The 20239-nt window shown below is 39.9% G+C and overlaps 1 protein-coding gene across 1 annotated transcript; it reads left to right on the top strand.

The window, feature by feature from the left end:
- Positions 1-4921: 4921 nt before the first annotated feature.
- Positions 4922-19581, top strand: LOC149317498 (GTP-binding protein GEM). The gene is made up of 5 exons (XM_089517632.1): positions 4922-5050; positions 7304-7653; positions 12710-12786; positions 16940-17144; positions 17951-19581. Exons 2-5 carry the CDS (start codon positions 7323-7325, stop codon positions 18226-18228), a joined length of 891 nt encoding a protein of 296 aa, XP_089373758.1. The 5' UTR covers positions 4922-5050; positions 7304-7322; the 3' UTR covers positions 18229-19581.
- The last annotated feature ends 658 nt before the right edge of the window (positions 19582-20239 follow it).

Genomic DNA, 20239 nt, shown 5'->3' with positions numbered 1-20239 from the left:
TGGGGTAGATTTGATCAAGGAGGAGGAATCAGAAAGTAAAAGCAAGGGATCCCATTTTTGTTGTTGTTATCGAAGATTATTTTGAAAATAACCAAGAACAACAGTTTACTGTGTACCTATCTTGAAGATATATACGGTATATCTGAATATCTATCAAGGTTATATTAAACAATTATATACTTCTAATAAAAATGTTGATTATATGGAATCTTTCTCATTAATGACTTAAATGGTGATTCAATTATTTCATAGCAGTTTAAATCTATAAATCAATCCTGGTTCTATGTGCTTGCACTTTCAGGAAATAATCAGATAGTGACCAGAAATGACATCTTCAAAGTGGTAGGCCACACTGCCTTTCTAAATGCTTAATTTAGGAGCTTATTGCTCACCTTTTTAAACCAGCTACAGCATCCTGGGTTGGAAGCGGGATGCGGCATGAAGGTGGGGATTACCGCTCACTAAATCGCCACTGAACCACCATCCTCCATTAGCCCAGGTTCAAGCTGGGTCCCAGCTGTGCTCCACCAGCACTTTTTAGAGGTCGGAAAGCTAGTGACTGTATCCCATCAGGGATAAGGCACATTACTTAGAATGCAATAATCAATAATTCAGATGGTACTGCATCTGAAGAAGGGGTTTATATCCATGAAAGCTCCTGTGAAACTGGTTTTAGTTAGTCTTAACAGTGTTGCTACATTTGTTTTTCCTCCTGCCTTCCTTTTTATGCTGCAAGGGATTAAGATGATTACTGGTACATTTAAAAAAAATATCAGATTGCTGCCATGGCTTGGCTTTAGCACTGGTTCTCTAGGACTTCAGATATACTAACCAAGCATAAGAGAAGGAAAAAAATAAGTAAGGAGAACACTACATGTAGGGTGAATAATAGTGAAAGCAAGGGTGTTCAACGTCTTGGCCCTAAACATCATATTAGTTGTTGTTTTTTTGGCCAGGAACCATTTCCACATGTGAGAATGTTTATACACGCATGCATACACACACAGGCCTTACTGTGCAGGGATGAGGTGATTTAAATAGACCCTGGAGACTGTATTTTTGGATTACAACTCCCAGTATCTACACAATGTATGGCTAGTGTTCATGTTGGCTGTGGCATTCTGGGAGATGCAGTTCTTCAGGTGCACTGATGAGTACAATATTAAAGTTATGGTGGTTTTGATATTATACGTTGTCGATGCATCTGAACGAGTGGATTGAAATCCACAAAGGCTCATGCTAAAATAAATAAGTTTTAACGGCGTTACTAGAATGCTTTCTTATCCTGTTTCCTTGAAATTTCTCTCATGTATATTTTCCCAAGAATCTCTGTTGTCTACCACTGTGATGGGAGATTATTATCTGTATGTGAGAAAGTTTGGCTAGAAAGCATTTTGGGCTGACAATAGGACACCATCTATAATCTCTTTTTCTACTCTTCCGCCCCTTTTTCTACTCACTTCAAACTATTATACTGGCTGAGATCCAGTTGTTAGGCCGAACTATAGTCAACCCATTCAATGAATTGTGGAATGGTAAATCAACATGTATATGAATCCCATTTATCAACATATATAGGTTATGTTGATAGGTTCAATCCTTATTTGGACTACCTGTAGGATTTAGGGTTTTGCCTCTCAGAAAAATGAAAATAAATGAAATAAATACACAGATGTTTACTTGGAATTTTTTTTTCTTACTTCATTTAAGATTGCCAGAATAAAAACTGGAGCAGGCTCCTCTATCTTAAATGGTTATGAAGAAGATTGCTTGTTACCTGGTTACATGACAAGCAACACCTGCTGAATGTCCCCCTTTTACACAACCATTGAAGGTAGAAGAGCCCTTTCCGGTTTTCAATCTGGTGACTGTATTTCACATTAATTCACCCCCTGTGTTTCATTTTTTAAAATTATAATAAAATGAACACACATTCCTTATTTTTAGGGTGGTGTGGGTGGTTGGATGTTTGGTACCCCTTCTCCCCTTCAGTTTGTGTTCTCAACCTAGTCACTTGTTTCCATCAATGGCAAGGTAAATATATCTAGGATGATAGGCCAACAGATTCCAGGCATAATCCCTGGCACCTCCAGATATGATAGAGAAAGAACCTTGACTGAAATTCTTGAGAGCTTTATCTGTCTGTGTAGAGAAAATTGATCCACTTGGCCCAATAGCCTGATTCAGTTTAATGTGGTTTCGTCCCTATGCAATACCCTGCTTCTGTTGTTTCTTCCTCACATCTGATATTGAGTGGCATACTTCTTCTGAACAAGGAGGTTCAATTTAGCTGTTATGGCTTGTGGCCATGTTGTTGGGGAATTCTGAGAGTTGTAACCCCAACCTCTGACTTTTTGTGACTCCTGCCTATTGGTGCGCCAACTGATTGTAAACCACCTGATTCTTCTGCCAGGAAGGGTGTGTGATATTTCTTGCATGTGCCATCAACTGAGAGCCAAATGTACACAAACTCCAAATTCCAGAACAAAGTGGTCCAGTCATCCAGTCATGTGGTCTACAAGCAGTTGAACAACCACCTGTAAAATCAGAAGCAAAGCCAACTAAACTACAAAGCTTGCTAAAGAACCAAGTGTCCTCTGAGCAACATCCTATCTTAGCACAAACTCTATGCTGAACAAAAACAAATTAACTGTAAAGGGATTTTTTTTAAAGGAACCTTAAATTTACAGCATGATTGAATTTAAAAGAAAATAGATTCACAACAAATGCATATTGCAACATATAGAATACTGCTATTTTGATAATAGAAATGAGGACTGGGACTTAGAACTAGGTAAATGGTGTTGATCTTTGCTCGACAAAAGATTTAACTTGCTTCTTTGAATCAAACTAAAGTTTATCTGTGAGTGTCTTTCCTCAATATACCTGTTCTTTGTGATCTGGATTATGTGATTAGCTCCCTAGATGGTAGATGGTTTGTCCCCCTAAAATGGCATTTGGATTAGATGCTCAAGTTGCATTTAATACTCTGAATAAGTTAACATTACAAAATTATTTCAGTTTTGTACTAGTTTAACTGACATGGGTTTCCCAAAGTATCCTGGGAACTGAAGTGTGATGAAGCTGCTAAAATTTTTCTGTTAAAGACTCCCCTGTTGTTATGTGCTTGCAAGTCATTTCTCACTTATGGTGACCCTAAGATGAATCTATCATGGGGTTATCTTGGCAAGTTTCTTCAGAGGGAGTTTGTCATTGCCAACCTCTGAGGCTAAGAGAATATGCCCAGTGGATTTACATGGTCAAGCTGGAATTTGAACCCTGATCTTCAGAGTCCTAGTCCAATGTTCAAATTACTCCGCCACTCTGGCTCTAAGGAATAACTTACACCAATTTAAATCATTATGGTTAAATCATTCTTACTGAACTACAGCTTCACTCCATCCAAGCCAGCATAGCCAGTGGTGAATTCTGAGAATCTGGAACCATCAACTTCTGGTCTGTGGTGAATTTCTAGGAAAGAAAGAGACTGTTGTAGCCAATGGGTACAAATACATTATTCCCTAACAAATTAGGAAAACACATTGCTGTTTCCCCACATCAGATAGTTGGGGATGCTGGTGTAAATATATGCTAAGTCTCTCTTTGTGTGTATGCATATGTGTGCAAGTGTGTGTATGTGTCTTCAAATAGCCTGTGAACTTATGGCAACCCCATAAATTTCATAAAAGTTTTCTTTAAGGCTCAGAGGTTGTTTGCCTTTGCTATTGAGCCCTGGTGGCACAGTGGTAAAATGCCAGTACTGTATTGCAGCCACTTTGTAAATTCAATTCCAGCCAGGGGCTCAGGATCAACTCAGCCTGGCATCCTTCCGAGGTCGCTAAAATGAGTACCCAGTTTGTTGGGGGCAATTAGCTTGCACAGTGTAAACCACTTAGGGAGTGTTTGGTGCGGTACGAAGCAGTATATAAATAAAGCTGCTATGGCTGTTGCTGTTGTTTTTCTCAGAAATATAGCCTGCAGCACATAGTATTCCTTGGTGACTGCCCCATCTCCAAGTACTAACGAGGCTGACCCTGCTTCAATATCTGATGGGATAAAATGAATAACAGAGTTCCTCTGCAACTTGCAGATAACACTGCTAATATCAAGAAACTGCTAATATCAAGTTTCTGGGACCCCTGAGTTGTTTCCATGCTGGAGGGACTCAACTTTGACAGGCAGATTTCAGGGGGAGAGCAAATTACCTTCTCCATCTAATATATCCAAACACCCTTAAATATGAAGACTCTTAAAAGCACAATGTGTATTTAGAAGTTCCCTTCCTGCATTCAGTGTAGTTTACCTCTAAGTAAGGTGGATAAATTGCCAACTACTGTTATTATTCCTGGGAAGACTCAGCAACAATAGCTGTCCTAAAATGTTTCTTGCTGCTTGACCATTTAGTCTGGTTGATAATTCCTAAGCAGACAACCATGTAGAATCTTCCTGTTCCAATTTTGACAGATCATTTCAGAAGGGGCTTGAGCCACACTGTTCCTAGATCCATGGACTGTTATTTACATATTATTTTCCAGTATAGCCTGGCCATTTTATCAATTAATTCTTGTGCTTATGTATCCAAAGTAATTTTTAAGGGCTGCTCATTTCAATGACAGCGCATCACAGAGGATAAAGGAGTTGGGAAATAGTCTGACCACTTTTCAGTTGAGCTCTGGTGGAACAGACTCTGCAGTCCACTTCCCAGCATTAGAACTAACAACAAAAGAAATAAATGCCTGCCTGCTTGCCAATGAATTTATTTTGCTAGCACTGGTATTACTCTCTTTCTCTCCCTCTCCCTTGCATGCCTTCTTCCATCCAGCTGAGGGCTGCCTGTTGAAGGGACAGGCCAACGACGTCACGGAAAAGCCCTGTCTCTGATCAGATGGGCTTAATATAAACCAGGTTTGCTGAGAAAGAATTAGAGAGGCAGAGGCAGTCCCTGAGAGGAAGAAGGATTTTCTGTGGGAGACTGGTTCAAGATTCACCAACTCTCTGAGAACTAGGGAGTCCAGTGTGATTGGAACAGAACCTTCTAAAAGACAGCAAGGTAGTATTGGTGTAACAAGTGATCATCTGACTGCTTTTCTTTAGTATCCTAGGCGTAGAAATGGCTAGGGGGAAATGAACAGTATGAAAAGAGAGTTTGATGTTTCCACCAGATCTAACTTTATTTTTTTGATAGTCTATGAAGCAATGCAGCATCATTAAGTAGTACGCAGAAGCAAACAGCAAAGTCTGTACCAAGTGAATTATGAAAGGAATGCCAGTGTTTCTTCTGTCTACATTATCTAGAGGCAGGATGTAATAGTATGAGCAAGTATCACTTATATAGAGATGAGTTTTGTACCTGCTGAGTCTCCCTTATCTGATTGGTACTAGAAGTGTTTTGGATTTTTTTTATTTTGCATATATATGTATTGAGATATCTAGGAAATGGGACAAAAGTCTAAACATAAAATTCATTTATATTTTATATACATCTTATATGCATAGCCTGAAGGTAATTTTATACAATATTTTAATGAATTTTGTGCATGAAACAAAGTTTGTGCACATTGAACCATCAGAAAGCAAAGCTGTCACTAACTCAGCCAGCCATATGGACAATTTTGGATTTTGGAGTATTTCAGATTTTGGAATTCAGGATAAGAGAGACTCAATCTGTATCATCCATAGCTATGTGCAGAGTGGAAAAAGATTTGTCTCAGGAGACTATTGTCATCTCTGAAAATTCCACTGCATCATTGCATCTCTTTGCTCAAAAGACAGTTGAAGCTGATGTTTCTGCTGGCACAGTGACAAAAGACACAGAGAAATGCATGTCTTTATTTGAAATGATCTAAGGTGGAATTTGCTGCTTTCCTTTGCAATGTATTTGTTTCAAAATTGGTTTGAAACTCCTCTGTGGACTTTTTCTTTTCTGAACGATAAAAAGTTTGAAAAACTTGCTAATCCTAATGTGTTACCTTTGAAAATGGCCCTCAGATCTCTCTCCCCACCCCATTTGGTAAATGTTTTGTTTGTTAGGTAGAGAGATGGGAGGTGAACTGAGAAAGTTCAGGCTTAAACATGAATAAGCAAAATGTCTAAATAACTGTCAGGGTGGGAGCTGGAGAGCATCAAAGCAACTTTCCTAAAAATGGTAGCTGCAGATGATACAGGCCACCAGGAATGACCTCACAACATTTCCTCCCACCAGTGACAAATAATTCTTCCCAGAAGGCATAATTACAACCCATCTTTAGACATGGGGAAAGGACCCAGCCCACTCACTGCTTTTAAGATGAATGAGGACCTTTCCAGGTGATTGCCTTCTCTTACCTAATAGCATCTTTTACATTTTCTCTTTTGGAGTGTTTCCTTCTCCTCTTTAGGAGACTTCTTTTCATACTTGATCCTTTTAAGGAGCTGGAAATAAGGGACTTGAGTATGCAATGCTAACTAAAAGCATGAAAAAACCAAAGGGTATTTTCTACAGGTACTATGGGTCTGACAGTACCCCAGAACAGAATGTTAATCACCCTCAAATGCAAAACTTGTAGTCCAAATATGTAATTTTTGTTAAAGGCTTTGCGGTCTAATAATTTCATCTGAATCTGTAAATGCACATGAGTTGTTGTTTTTTTAGTCTGTGTACTTTAAAATTTAATTGTATCCCTCCCTGAAATCCTGTCACATAGGATGGGATATAAATGTATAATAAAAGCTACTTTCCCAAGCTCTGCACTTGTGGACAATCAATGTTTTACTGCAGAAGTTTTGTAGTCCAGAGATTCTGGGAGATGTAATCCAAAAAAGTGTGTGTCTGTGTGTGTGTCTCTTCACAAATCACAAATGTTGAGAGGACATGTCTACAAGGATATGCAGCTTTGGCACAGTCTGTTGTGAGCTGTAAGACCTAAAGAGAAACCAGAGAATATATCTCCACTATAGCAATTTAGTGATCATTTAATTGCCATGGCTCTATCTTGTAGTTTGGTGGGGGTACTTAGACTTTTTCACCAGAAACTCTAATGCTGTAGTTCAGGGGAGTTTAGGTCTTTAGCAGGGATTTCCAAGGATGTTACCAACCTAAATTCTAGGATTTCATAGGATGAAGCCATGGGAATTAACATGCTATCGAATTCCAGTGTGGATACACCACAAACTTCAAAAGAATTGTGCCTTCACTAGAGGTACTTTTCTCAGTTTGTGGCCTGTTTTCTTAGTTGCACCATTGGGAAATGTCTGCTGAGATTTCAAGATGTCATGAACATGCATGAGTAACATTCATTATTCTGTGGTTCTTTTTTAAAACCAGGATAGGGGGGACAAAAGCCATGACTCTGAACAATGTCACAATGCGTCGCAGCAGCAGTGCCTTGCAACCTCAGCAGCAGCGCTGGAGCATCCCAGCAGACACGAGGCACTTGATGGTCCAGAAAGACCCTCGTGAGTCCAACCGACATAAAAGGTACACCATCAACCCTGAAGAGTATTACCGAAGAAGCTGGTCCTCGGAGTCTTCTGATTCTGTCATCTCCTCTGAAGCAGGAAATAGCTACTACCGAGTGGTCCTCATCGGGGAACAAGGAGTCGGCAAAACAACCATCGCCAACATCTTTGCAGGTGTTCACGATAGTTTGGACAGTGACTGCGAAGTTCTAGGAGGTAGGTCATTTGGTTCCACCCTGCCAAGGTTTATTTAAAACCTCTTGCATAAGCAGTGATTAGTGTTAAATACTGTAATAGAGAAGGGCATATGCTGGGAGCTTCTGGTTCAGAGGTGAGAAGGAGTCCCTTGGTCACTAGTCTTTGGGATCATTTTAGCATGTGGTTGCCTTTCATAACATCACACTGGGATGGTAGTAAGCAGATCAAATAGGTCAGATATTTTACTGTAAGAGTTTTAATTGCAGTGCCAAGCAATGATGACGTGAGAGATGGTGTTCTGGCAAATAAACAAAAGCAACCCCTATTTGGATTGGGGGAAGACGGCCACAATTTTTATTAGTTACAGCTGCATAGGCCTGGCCCAGATGAAATTCATAACCTTCAACATGTCACAGATGAAAAGAAGGATATGTGCTGCAAAGCAACATCAATGTGTGGTCAAGATGACAAAAGTTATTAATGAGGAAGAACACACAAGTTAGGTGAGGATACTGCAATATGCTTGTCCTTGAGCCTACTGGAAAGGACAAGATTCCACCCCTGCAGTTGAGTTGAGTGCAAACTTTTTACACTTTGAACTCAGTTTGCAGCTGAGTTTGAAATAAGCTGAAGATGAAAGAGGAAATCGGGAGGGGGGGGAGAGGACGAAACTGTGAAATTTTAAAAGCAGATGAAAAAGTGGGATGTCAAAGGATCAATTGAGACTGTCTCTGCCAATTTGGGACAGTTTGACTATGGGGATCTGATCTAAGCACCTGATGACCCACTTGTTGCAGGTAGTATGTCCAGTAACCCCATCTGTGTGCTGGGAACTGCTGGAATGAAGGAAATGGGAAGGCACAGAGATGAATACCTCTGTGTGGATCGCCTGTGTGGATCCCCTATTATCTGGGTGTGAGGTTGGGTCCCTTGCCTACACGTTTCACATCACCCATGTTGCTTTATCACTGAAATCCCTTAAGGGAAACCCACTTGGGCATGACAGCTCACAGGCCTGTCTGCCAAAAAAACAGATCCAATCCCATGCCAAATGTCCCCTGAAGTTGTGACAATTGCAATGTTAGGAACAAGCAAAGTGAATGAGGATGGGATCAATGTCAACAATGGACTGAAGCTCTGCTGGCCAGGAATGTGCTTCAGAGAAGGCATGCCTCTGAAAAATGGTGCCAATTCAGAATGGCAGCCAAAAGCCCCCCCAAAACCACATGGTACCCTGGGAAGGAGAAAATAATGGCCGTTCCAGAAAATGGTGCCAAAATGTAAGTGGTCGAAGGAAGCAGGGATGCTCATTTTATTAATTACACCTTTCTTCCAAGGAGCTCAAGGCAGTATATGTGATTGTCATCTACTCAACCAACATACAGCATGGAAAAGTTGCTTTCTTTTTCTTTTCTTTTTTTTTATATCATAACTGTAAAAGCCTGCATGACCAGTGTCCACATTGGCTGGGGATTGTGGGAGATGCAATAAAAATGGAAATTTTCCAATTTTTTCCTTACCAAGAAGTATTAGTAGTGTTTGTTGTTCATTCACTGGTAACCTATCAAGAATAAAAGCTACAAATCTTATAATACAACTGCACAAATTGGAGAGGGAAAGATGGATGTTTGATTGTTCCAAGAGTTTTCTTAACTGCTGATTAAAACTGGAACTTTGGATTGTAGTTACTCTTTAAGCTAATAGGTATTAGGCTTCTTTTGCTTTGTTATGTGGTAGGAGAATGGTGGGATGGAAGCAGGAGAAGCAGATGTCCAAGAAGTTAGGTCCAAGATGTCTCATACTAGCATCCTCACCTTGAAGAAGATTATCCGTGTTACAATGGGGTTGTGTATGGAACAGAGAGATTGATTGGGTGAATTTTCTCAGCATCATATACAGTTTACTGATTCCAAGTTTGGAGAGGTACCATACCCTTCAAATATCCTGATTTAGTTGGTATGGTCCCAATCAATCCTTTATCATTCCACTTTTTTATTTGAGTTTAAAATGTGCAATTTTTTCCCTCCTCCCACTTTTCCTTTGTATCCTCAGCATATTTCCATTGCTGCAAACCAAGTCCAAAGTGCAAAAGTAGTTTGCGCTCAGTTAATTCATCAGTGGGAGAGAGAAGAGGCAGGGGCAGAATCCTGCCCTTTCTTGAAGACAAAGGAAAACTGCTGTAGTCCTGCCAAGCTCTCATATTCTTCCTCATTAATACCTTTTGTCATCTTGACCGCACTCTGATGTTGCTTGGCCACACTCTCCCCATTTTTCATCTGTGAAATGTTGGAGAGCATGGGAGAGTTTCTGTGTTTATGCAAACAAAATGACACCACTCACATATATAAGAGGGAGAAGACATCAGTAGGCTTGGGGGAACTCCTGTGTTTACAATGCTGGGAGGGGGAGCAACCATTTTTGCCTCCCCCCAGCGCCCCCTGCAGGCCTCACTGTTCCATTTAGCCACACAAGAAGTGGGCAGCATTTGGGCAACTTGTCAATCTTTCTTTAGGTTTTTCCTTTTTTTAAAAGATGGGATATTTTGGGTTGCGAGTAATCCAAACTGCCAGATTCGTGAGTGCTTTGAAGCCATTTCGACCTGTTTTGGGATGAGAAAAAAAAAATGTGAAAAGCAGTACTTTTTTTTTTAAAGATCACCTTGAGTTCCACTTTTGGGAACAAATAAAGATGATGGTGACAATAAAAAGTAGCCTGAGTTCGAATCCTCAGTCAGTCATGGAAACCCACTGGGTGACCTTGGGCAAGTCCCACTCCCTCAGTCTCCAAAGAAGGCAATGGTAAACCACCTCTGAACAAATCCTGCCAAGAAAACCCCACAACTGGTTCACCTTAGAGTCTCCATAAGTCAAAAACAACTTGAAGACACAGAACAAGCATAACATTACTGTAGTACAGTCAGCCCTTCATATCCCTGGATTTTTTATCCACAGATTCAAGCATCCATAACTTGAAAGTATATTAAAAAGATATACATTCCCAAAAGCAAACCTTAATTTTGCCATTTAAGGACACCAGTTTACTATGCCATTGTATTTAACAGGACCTAATCATCCATGGACTTCGATATCTATGGAGGGTCCTGAAACCAAACCCCAGTGGATACTAAGAGCCCACTATAGCTACAGTGTATTGTGAAGTGTTAACAACAAGGGTAGAGAGTTGGGTGCAAAAGTGATAGGTTCACTTTAGGGTTACCATAAGTTGGAAATCATTTGTAGATGTGCACAACAACAACAGCAATAGGAATATTGGTGGTTGGGTCCTAGTGAGTTCAGGGGCAAGAGAATTGGCATTTAGGACCAATATGTATCAAATATATGGCATCTTATGATGCTTCATACAGGCTACTAACATTATCTAAATTAAACCCCCGTTTTAGGCCATAATCTTTTCCCTAAAGTTGCAAAAAGTGACTAGCAAGTACAGCAATGGATAGCCGTATCTGGTGTTTTCACACATTTGTTTTGTTTAGGGAAAGGCTCTATCTTGTGTTAGGAAGAGTTACTGCCAATTTATCTTCCCATGTGGTAATTTCCAGCCTCCTTCTGAAAAATGTGGGGCCTCTGTGCACTTTTGCCCTGGGATAAAGCTGTTTGATTTGAATTGCTTGTAGCAGCAATGTGTGCTCATCCACAAACTGAGTAAAAACAAATATTTTCCATTACTAAGCCTAGCTGGAGTCTGTATGTCTGTCTGCGGCTCCCATGAGGTCAAATGTTCAGTATTTGGCTTATTTCTATGGGTCCTACTCTTCCCTAACATAACACCAGCCAAAAATAAGAAAAGAAAAAAGTGACGTATGATCATTTGTCTTAAAGACTTCATTGTTTCTATTGTGGAAATTATGTGATCATATAGCTTATGGAAATTATAATAACTCTGCCAGAGCCTGCAGTCTGAATGACAGATACAACAAGATTGTATATGAGATCTCTATCCCAACCGTTCAAGATGAAAACTAATGGGGGGAAAAAACCAGAAATTCTTCCTAGCTCTTTGTGTAGGAGTCAGTGAAGGCAGGCAACGCAAAGGAAAGAACAGACATGAAAAACATCATATATTAGCATTACCCATGCTGTTCATTGAAGCCACAAAGCTGTGGATTTATTTCATCTGGCTTCTACCAAGAGAGCATTTGAAATAGAAATGTAAACAAACAAACAATAAATAAATAAAAATCTTGATTATAAAAATATATATTTGTATCATAGGAGGTTCAAAACAGGAAACAGAGTAACTTTCATCAAAGCAACATTAGTCTGATACAGAAGAATTTAAGCATTAAGGTTTCATAGAACAGTCTCACTGGAATGTATTCTATGAAATGCCAAAGCTTAAATATTGAGTAGAAGAACAGGAATGTGATCTGTGACATTCAAAAGCTTGCCTACTCCTTAGATATACATATGCATATGATAAGGTTCTGTATACCAGCTCTGCTCCAAATTCCTATGATCTCTCTGCTTTGAGTGGGGAGGTCTGCAAGGGACATCAAATCAGAACCTGAAAAAGTTACTTTTTTGGACTACAACTCTCAGAATTCCCTATCCACTATGGCCACTGCTTCTATTTGTGTATGCTTGAATGGGAAGTGATTGTGAATTCTTCATCAAAGTTCCTGATAGTGAAAATGGTTATTATACTTGTAAAATTCAAAGGCATAAGAGTCAGAACTTACTAGATACTTTACTGTTCAACATGGGTGGTCAGCGATTTGGGAGTGAGTCCACTGTATGGAAAATGTTGGGGCCAGGACATTGTACACATCTCCAGGTTTCTTAGCCATGCTCATATGCCCTGTTCTATAACAATGTTTTATGCCTGAACATAACTTATTTGGACATTAGTTGATTTTTAAAACAGGGCTAATATATTTATTTTAGGACCAATATGGCTTCCAACTGGGTTATACAGCCATACAGCCTATCATCTCTGTCTGAAACAGAATTCTGTGTAGACCAACCCATGATTCTATCAATTTTAGCCTCTTAATTACTAGGATGAAAAGGGGAAAATATTACTGATCCTGCTTTTTCCACCTTCTCTTTTCTAGAAGACACATATGAACGAACCTTACTGGTAGATGGTGAAAGTGCAACAGTCATACTCATTGACATGTGGGAAAATAAGGTAACGTACAAGGTCACTATCCCTGCATGAAATCTTATCAAATGTTACTTTGGGAGGTTGACTTTCAAGGATTATCAATCTATATAGATAGAGAGATAGATCCAAAGACCTAAGAAGTGTGTATACAAGTATCTATGGCCCGATTTAGATGGGCCTTTGCGCCGCCCCGTCACATGCTAGGGGTTGGCCGAGGATGCAGCGGCCATACCGGCCTCACCCCTAGCACGTGATGGGGGCGTCAAAATGGCAGCGCCCTGTAAACATGGGCGCCACCATTTTGACATGACAGATGCATAGTGCCCGCATGTCCTGTGGTGCTGGCAACGTCACGAGTGTGCCATTTGCACACTCAGGCATCGCAAGTGCAACGCAAAAAGAACCCGCTTTTTGCGGGTTCTTTTTACACTGCAGGGAAGCCTCGCCGTATGGCAGCTGAGGCTTCCCGCCGGCAGAAATGGAGGCGGCGGCAGACTGCCCTTTTTGGGAGGTCTGTATCCCACCATAATCTAAATGTATATCTGTATCTATAGAACTAGATCTGTCTATCTATCTATCTATCTATCTATCTATCTATCTATCTGCTATATTTTAAGCTGTGTTGAGAAATGGTAAGGCAGGTTTGAAATACCACATTAACTGTTTTTGTGCTTTTGCAAATTAAAAAGGCCCTCAGTTCTGTAGAGCATATAAAGCTGAGAATGCTGACATGTCTTACTTTGGGCAGGAGGGAGGTTTCATGAAAGCATCTGATGATGCTTTCTAATGTGTCCAGGATACAATTTCTTCCCCTGGAATTCGCCATCGGCTACACATCTCTCCCTCCCCAAATTGCCTCATTTTGGCAGCAACAGCAAGAGACCCTTTAAACAAGTATTCCATGAAAGGCTTATGCTCTTTGCCACTGAAATTCAGAGGTATGACTTCCCACCAAATTTCAGTGGCATGATCTGGGGTAAGGGGTTGCAAAAAGAGCTTGGGGGGATGCATATGGTGCACAGCTACAAGTTGTCTGCCTTTATGTTGTCACACTTGGTGCCCCATAAGGAACCTAATTCCTTTGAACTGAGCTTCAGAGATCCTGCTTTCTGTTTCCTCCATATGGGAGATTCAGCAGATGGGGACACACTGTGCTAATATAACAGCATTACATTTTAAAGAGAAAAAGATCAGTGGAAAAATTCATGATGGAATCTTTTCAGTACTTCAGCAATCGGGCCAAAATCTAGTTAACTTTGGCTACATCTGCACTGCAGTTTGACACCACTTTAATTGTCATGGCTCAATGCTATGGAATTCTGGGAATTGTAGTTTGTTGTGCCAGCAGAGTTCTTTGACAGAGAAAGCTAAATGTCTCACAAAATTACAATTTCTAGAATTCCATAACACTGAGCTATGACAGTTAAAGCGGTGCCAAACTGGATTATTTCTGCAGTGTAGTTGCAGCCTTTATGGGCCAAAATAGATGGTTACTTGTTCTGTAATGAAAGTTAGTGATTTTTAAAATCAATGTGATTTTTAAAGGAGTGCATCAGGAGTCACCTCTACATTTCTCTGAGTGTGTTCAGGGTGTGTGTGTGTGTGTGTCAAAGTACAGTGCAGGACAGAATTGTTATATCATCCATTGTCCTAAGACAGGTCTATCCATTGTCCTAAGACTCATGACAGTTAACAGTAATACTTGCCAAACATTATATTAAATTCTGATGTTAGCAGATGTTCTACCAGTCCTATCAATTACTGGACTTCCTGTGAGAAAGGTTATCAGTGTTCCTCAGTCTGTTTGTGTGCCAGGATCATCAAATAGGGGTGTTGCCAGATGTAGCAACTAGTAGCTGAAAAACTGGGGAGTAGTATATAAACTGTTTTACCCACCATCTCCAGAAATTGAAAACAGCAGCTTCTCAGTACTTTGCCAGACCTTACCAGAATTGATGATGTTTCTTTCATCATGTAAAAGTAACAGACATATCTCTCCCTACAAACATCTGAATACAGAACTGACATAATACAGTGGATTGAATGTTAGACTAAGACTCTGGGAGGCCAGGGTTCAAATTCCTGCTCAGCCAGGGAAACTCAATGAGTCACATTCTCTCAGCCTAAGAGATAATGGCAATGGCAAACCTCCTCTGAACAAATCTTGTCAAGAAAACCTATGAAATTGTTGCAATAAGAGGTCAACTTGACAGCACATAACAACAAAACCTGTGACTAGTGATTGTGGCATGTATGCCTGTATGTGTAGTCTCAGCTACAGGCTTTATGTTTAACATGCACAGAAGGAATAAGCTACCTATTGCAAGAAGAACTCAAAACAAGACAATGAAACTAGAATAGTGAAATGCAAACACCCCAACACATGTATGTCACAAAAAAACCCTCCTTTTACCATTTCAGCTCATTGTTCCAACTAACTTGGGACTGTCTGCCACTCCAGGGTTTCAGAAGGGGCTCATTTACAACTCTAACTGAAGATGCCAGAGACTGAACTTAGGGCTTTTGGTATCCACACAAAGGACATGTAGCCCTTTCCAAACGGTTATGCCTTATATGTATACACCCCAGTATATAGACAGAGGCTCCTCCCTCCCTAACTGTCATTGTTCGGCCTCTGAGTGAGAGAGAAGGCTGGCCCAGTGCCATCAGGGGCTAGCCTGAAGAAAGAGGCTCCTCCCTCCCTAACTGTCATCGTTCGGCCTCTGAGTGAGAGAGAAGGCTGGCCCAGTGCCATCAGGGGCTAGCCTGAAGACCGAGGCTCCTCCCTCCCTAACTGTCATCTTTCAGCCTCTGAGTGAGAGAGAAGGCTGGCCCAGTACCATCAGGGGCTAGCCTGAAGAAAGAGGCTCCTCCCTCCCTAACTGTCATCTTTCGGCCTCTGAGGGAGAGAGTAGGCTGGCCCAGTTCCACCAGGGGCTAGCCTGAAGAAGAAGAGCCCTCCCTCCGGTCCACCTGCCTTGGTCCAGGCCTCAGAGGGAGAGAAGAATGCTGGACCTGATTCCCTCCCCCCCACCATTCCCTTCTCCTTTTATGTCGTGTCTTTTAGATTGTAAGCCTGTGGGCAGGGAACTGTCTCTTATCCCCTCTATTGTAAACCGCTCGGATTCCCAGTGATTGGGCGGTATATAAATAAAACCTATTATTATTATTATTATTATTATTATTATTATCATCCTTATTACATTTATATCCTACTTTCTATCCAAAATTGGGACTGAAAGCAGCTCACAGTTCAAAAGAACAATGCAATTAAAATATACAAAAAAATGAGCATTGAAACAGAATTAAACTATTACAATATTAAAACAAATCACAAATAAATTAGTAATGTGCAATTAAAAAAGATAAATGCCCATAAGAAACAGTTATTCAGACATTACACCACCCCCTACTTATATTGCATCTTCTGATGGATTTTATTAGTAAACCAGTTTAGAAGTTATAATGGCTTGGAAGCACCATATAATTATAATTAATTAATTAGTTAAAATAGCAGAAGCATCGCTGGGTGTTTGGATTTAAGGAAAACAAGGGGCAGAGGTTACACATAGTTTTGAGTGCCACTTTAATCTGTGGTCTCATAATGCAGTACTCTGACTAATGGCAGCTGATGCTTCCCATGTCAGTGGGATTGTGAATCCACTCCAGATTTCATACAGACTTTAAGGAACTTTCCAATGTGCTGGATCCTTTCCCCAATGAGTTTCAGCACTTTGGATTAAAATGTCTGGATTAAAACCTGAAGTGAATTCACTGCTCTCGTGAATTCACTTGCTCTGACTGTAATAAGCATGAACTATGTACAAAAAGTGTGAACTATGTTTGTTGGTGGTGTGTGCCTTCAAGTTATTTCCAACTTTTGGCACCCCAAGGTGAATCTGTCATAGGGTTTTCTGGGGCGGAGAGTATATGACTCACCTAAGTTCACCCATTGGGTTTCCATGGCTGAGTGCGGAATCAAACTCTGATCCCCAGAGTTGTATTTCAAAGTGCAAACCACTACATCAAACTAGTTCTCATGATCTACATACTGTACTGAAACATATTTCAATATGGTGTATTAATACTATCTTCTTTGTTTTTCTGGAAGACAGTGATTTCTAAATAAGAAATCCAGAATTTGCTGACCTGGAATGCAATCCTTTTTTTTAAACAGGGTGAACATGGATGGCTCCAAGAACACTGCATGCAAGTTGGAGATGCATATTTGATTGTCTATTCCATCACAGATCGTGCAAGCTTTGAGAGAGCATCAGAGCTCAGAATACAGCTACGCAGGGCACGCCAAACAGAAGACATTCCGATTATTTTAGTAGGCAACAAAAGTGACCTAGTCAGGTGCCGGGAAGTCTCTGTTTCAGGTAGGAGCCTTTGGATGGTAACTGATGGCAATGTTGCTTGGGCTTCTTTTGGAACTTGGAACGAAGTTCCAAGGGGATAGCATAGCTCTCGGAATCTGTGGAGGAGTCTGAGAATTTGAGCCCATAAAATAACTTTTCTAAACTTTTCTACAGTCCACTATTTTGCTATCATTCCTGCTCAGAGGTTTTGTAATCTTGGCAATAACAAACAAACAAAAAAACAAAGCTGTGTTATGTTGATAAAAAGAGAACAAAATCCAAAACTCACTGGCAGGATATTCCTTTAGTTCACAAAAGAACAACAGTCACTTATAGGAAGCAGCTATGTACTGTGACATGAATGTTTTTTTCTAATGATTCCTAATGATTAAAAAAGTAGAAAATGTTAGACAGAAAATCAAGTGCAAAGTGTTAGTTTTGAGGCACAGGGAATCTTTTATAAGAATCCACAAAGGCATTTTGTGCTCACATCTAATGTTGGATGGTGTCAGGAAAAATCAAGTGTTCTCTTTTCTCCTGTGTCATCTTTGTAACTGGCAGAAACAGACTAATTTATCCAGAACAAGGACCCAACCTCACATTATCTACAGTGTGGGCAGGGTGGAGTACAGTACATCTGGAGAATGCCAGGTTGGGGAACACTGGTATAATGTCTTGATGCACAGGATTGGAGTTGGTAGTTCACTGGTTGTGTCACTACCATTTCTTTGTTTCTGTGAATCACTATCACATTTGTCTTTCATTTTCTAAAGAGCATACATTTCCCAGGTAGTATACTAACTTGTATCCCATTGAATATTTTGCAGAAGGCAGAGCCTGTGCTGTCGTGTTTGACTGCAAGTTCATTGAGACCTCAGCAGCTGTCCAGCATAATGTGAAGGAGCTGTTTGAAGGCATTGTGCGTCAAGTGCGGCTAAGAAGAGACAGTAAGGAGAAGAATGAAAAAAGGCTGGCATATCAAAAGAGGAGAGAAAGCATCCCTAAGAAAGCCAGGCGATTCTGGGGCAAAATTGTAGCCAAGAAGAACAAGAACATGGCCTTCAAACTGAAATCCAAGTCTTGCCATGATCTCTCTGTCCTTTAGAAACTTTAGACTCTCCCAGACATTATCCTTCATGAACACTATTCAACTCCATTTTGAACAAAAAATCAGTCTATATTAGATTGATCAATATGAAATGTAAGTTTGACTTGGATTCACAACTGTGATTATTGTGACAAAATGTGCCAGCAATAAGCACAGTCTAATGCATGCATGGGAAAAGAAATGCCATTTATACTTTTTGTTTTGTTTTGTTTATTGTTTAAGAGTGTGAATGTGTTGGGTGTGGGAGAGAACTTTTGTCTTACCTGATACACAAGAACATTCCAAATGTAAGTGTGTCCACCAAAACACAAACTGTTCCCCTTGTTGCCTTTTCTACGGTCCAGAAAGCATTGTTTGGAAAATGGATGGTATTTTCATCCTTATTTCTTGCTTATTCTTCTATAAGCCAAGGAAAGGGAACTGATAGAGATGCCTTCTTCCTCATGAACCAGATGATTTTTGTGAGTGCCAACAGTTGAAAATCTTTTTTACAATATCATTTTTTCCAATGACCAAGTGAAAACTATCAACAGCATTCAGATAATCAAGTGTTTGGATAAATGGAAACACTGCATATAACACTCAGGCTAGGTGATTGGTATTTTTAGTTTATTAGTGGATGAAGATGCATAGAATTCTTTGTTTATATCTTCAGACATCCAATTATCTTAACAACTAGAGGCCATGCTAGCCAAGAGACTCTGAGAGTTGTAGTCAAAAGGTAACATTTCCAAGATGGGTTCAAAACACAGGGCTGGATTCAGAGGTCTGCTAGTGCTAGTGGGACTGGGATGGATGGTGATAATCCTAGTTCACTTTTCCCCTCAGCCCCCTTTCATCTAGCAAATCAATGTGAAATCTCTGTCCCTCCAGATGTTTTAGACTTTAGCTCCCAGAAGCTCTAATTAATACTGATAATAATATGGAATAGTGGGAGTTGTAGTCTAAGACATCAGGAGAGCAAAAAGTCAAGTGTTAACCCAGTGAATAGTTATAGGAAGCAACTCTGTATTGCGACTTTCTGAGGTGTTATACATGAATATTTTCCTGGTGATTTAAAAACAGCAGAAAATGTAAGAAAGAAAATCAAGTGCAAAATGCCAATTTTGAGGCAGAGGGGGAATCTTTTATATAAGAATCCACAAAGACATTTTGTGCTCAGATCTAATGTTTGTATTATGCAATAACTGTTTGTATTTATTATCTTTTAAGTATTAATTGTATTTTTAATGGGTCAACTGTAGAAAAGGGTGGGGGCAGGGGAGAAGTAGTCTTGAAATATATTTATTAAGTGATTTCCTAAAAAATGTTGATTTTATTACTGTTTTCTATATAATATCTTTTGGATTAAGCAACATTTTATTTACATGTCTTGTAATAAATCAATAAAAGGTTTCATTACCTTTGAACCTGACATTAAATTTTGAACATTTGTCCTTTTGATGGCTTGATGAAAGTTTCAACAGTTTTCTAAATCTGAATTAATGTTTCTCGCTTATGAAAATTCAAAACATCTTTGAATGTTTGTACACATGCATCACCAGGGGGGATTTGGGGGGATTATGTCACGTGTCACAATGCTGTCCTTCTCTGACTGGATGATGTGCTTTGTTTACAATAGCAGAGGGATATGGAGTTATCAGTGAAAACAGGAGTGGCCAAAAGAGGAAAATATCTGTGTGTCCCAATTGGTTTTTCTATGGTTTCAAAGCCAACATTTTAAACTGGTTGATTCCTTTAGCAGAGAATAAGACAGAGGTCAAAGTAAAATCAGTCTGCACATATGCTTTGTCAACAGGGCCTTTTTATTTCATTTAGAAGCTGAAATTAATAAGAAAACAACTCAGCATGCTCAAAGACAAAAGTACAAGAGGGGAAACCTGCTAGATCTGGCCAGAATTGGACATGCTGGCTGTGCGATCCTGAGAGTCACAGTGCAAAAAACTAACCTTTCCAAGCTCTGAATGTGGTTAAACCTCAATTTGAATAGCATCACTAATTATTTTGT

Source organism: Sceloporus occidentalis, unplaced genomic scaffold (assembly GCF_023333645.1).
Source record: "Sceloporus occidentalis isolate IW3139 unplaced genomic scaffold, rSceOcc1.0.p SCAF_3, whole genome shotgun sequence".
NCBI classification, from domain to species: Eukaryota; Metazoa; Chordata; class Lepidosauria; order Squamata; family Phrynosomatidae; genus Sceloporus; species Sceloporus occidentalis.
This window is presented reverse-complemented; position numbering and strand designations above follow the sequence as displayed.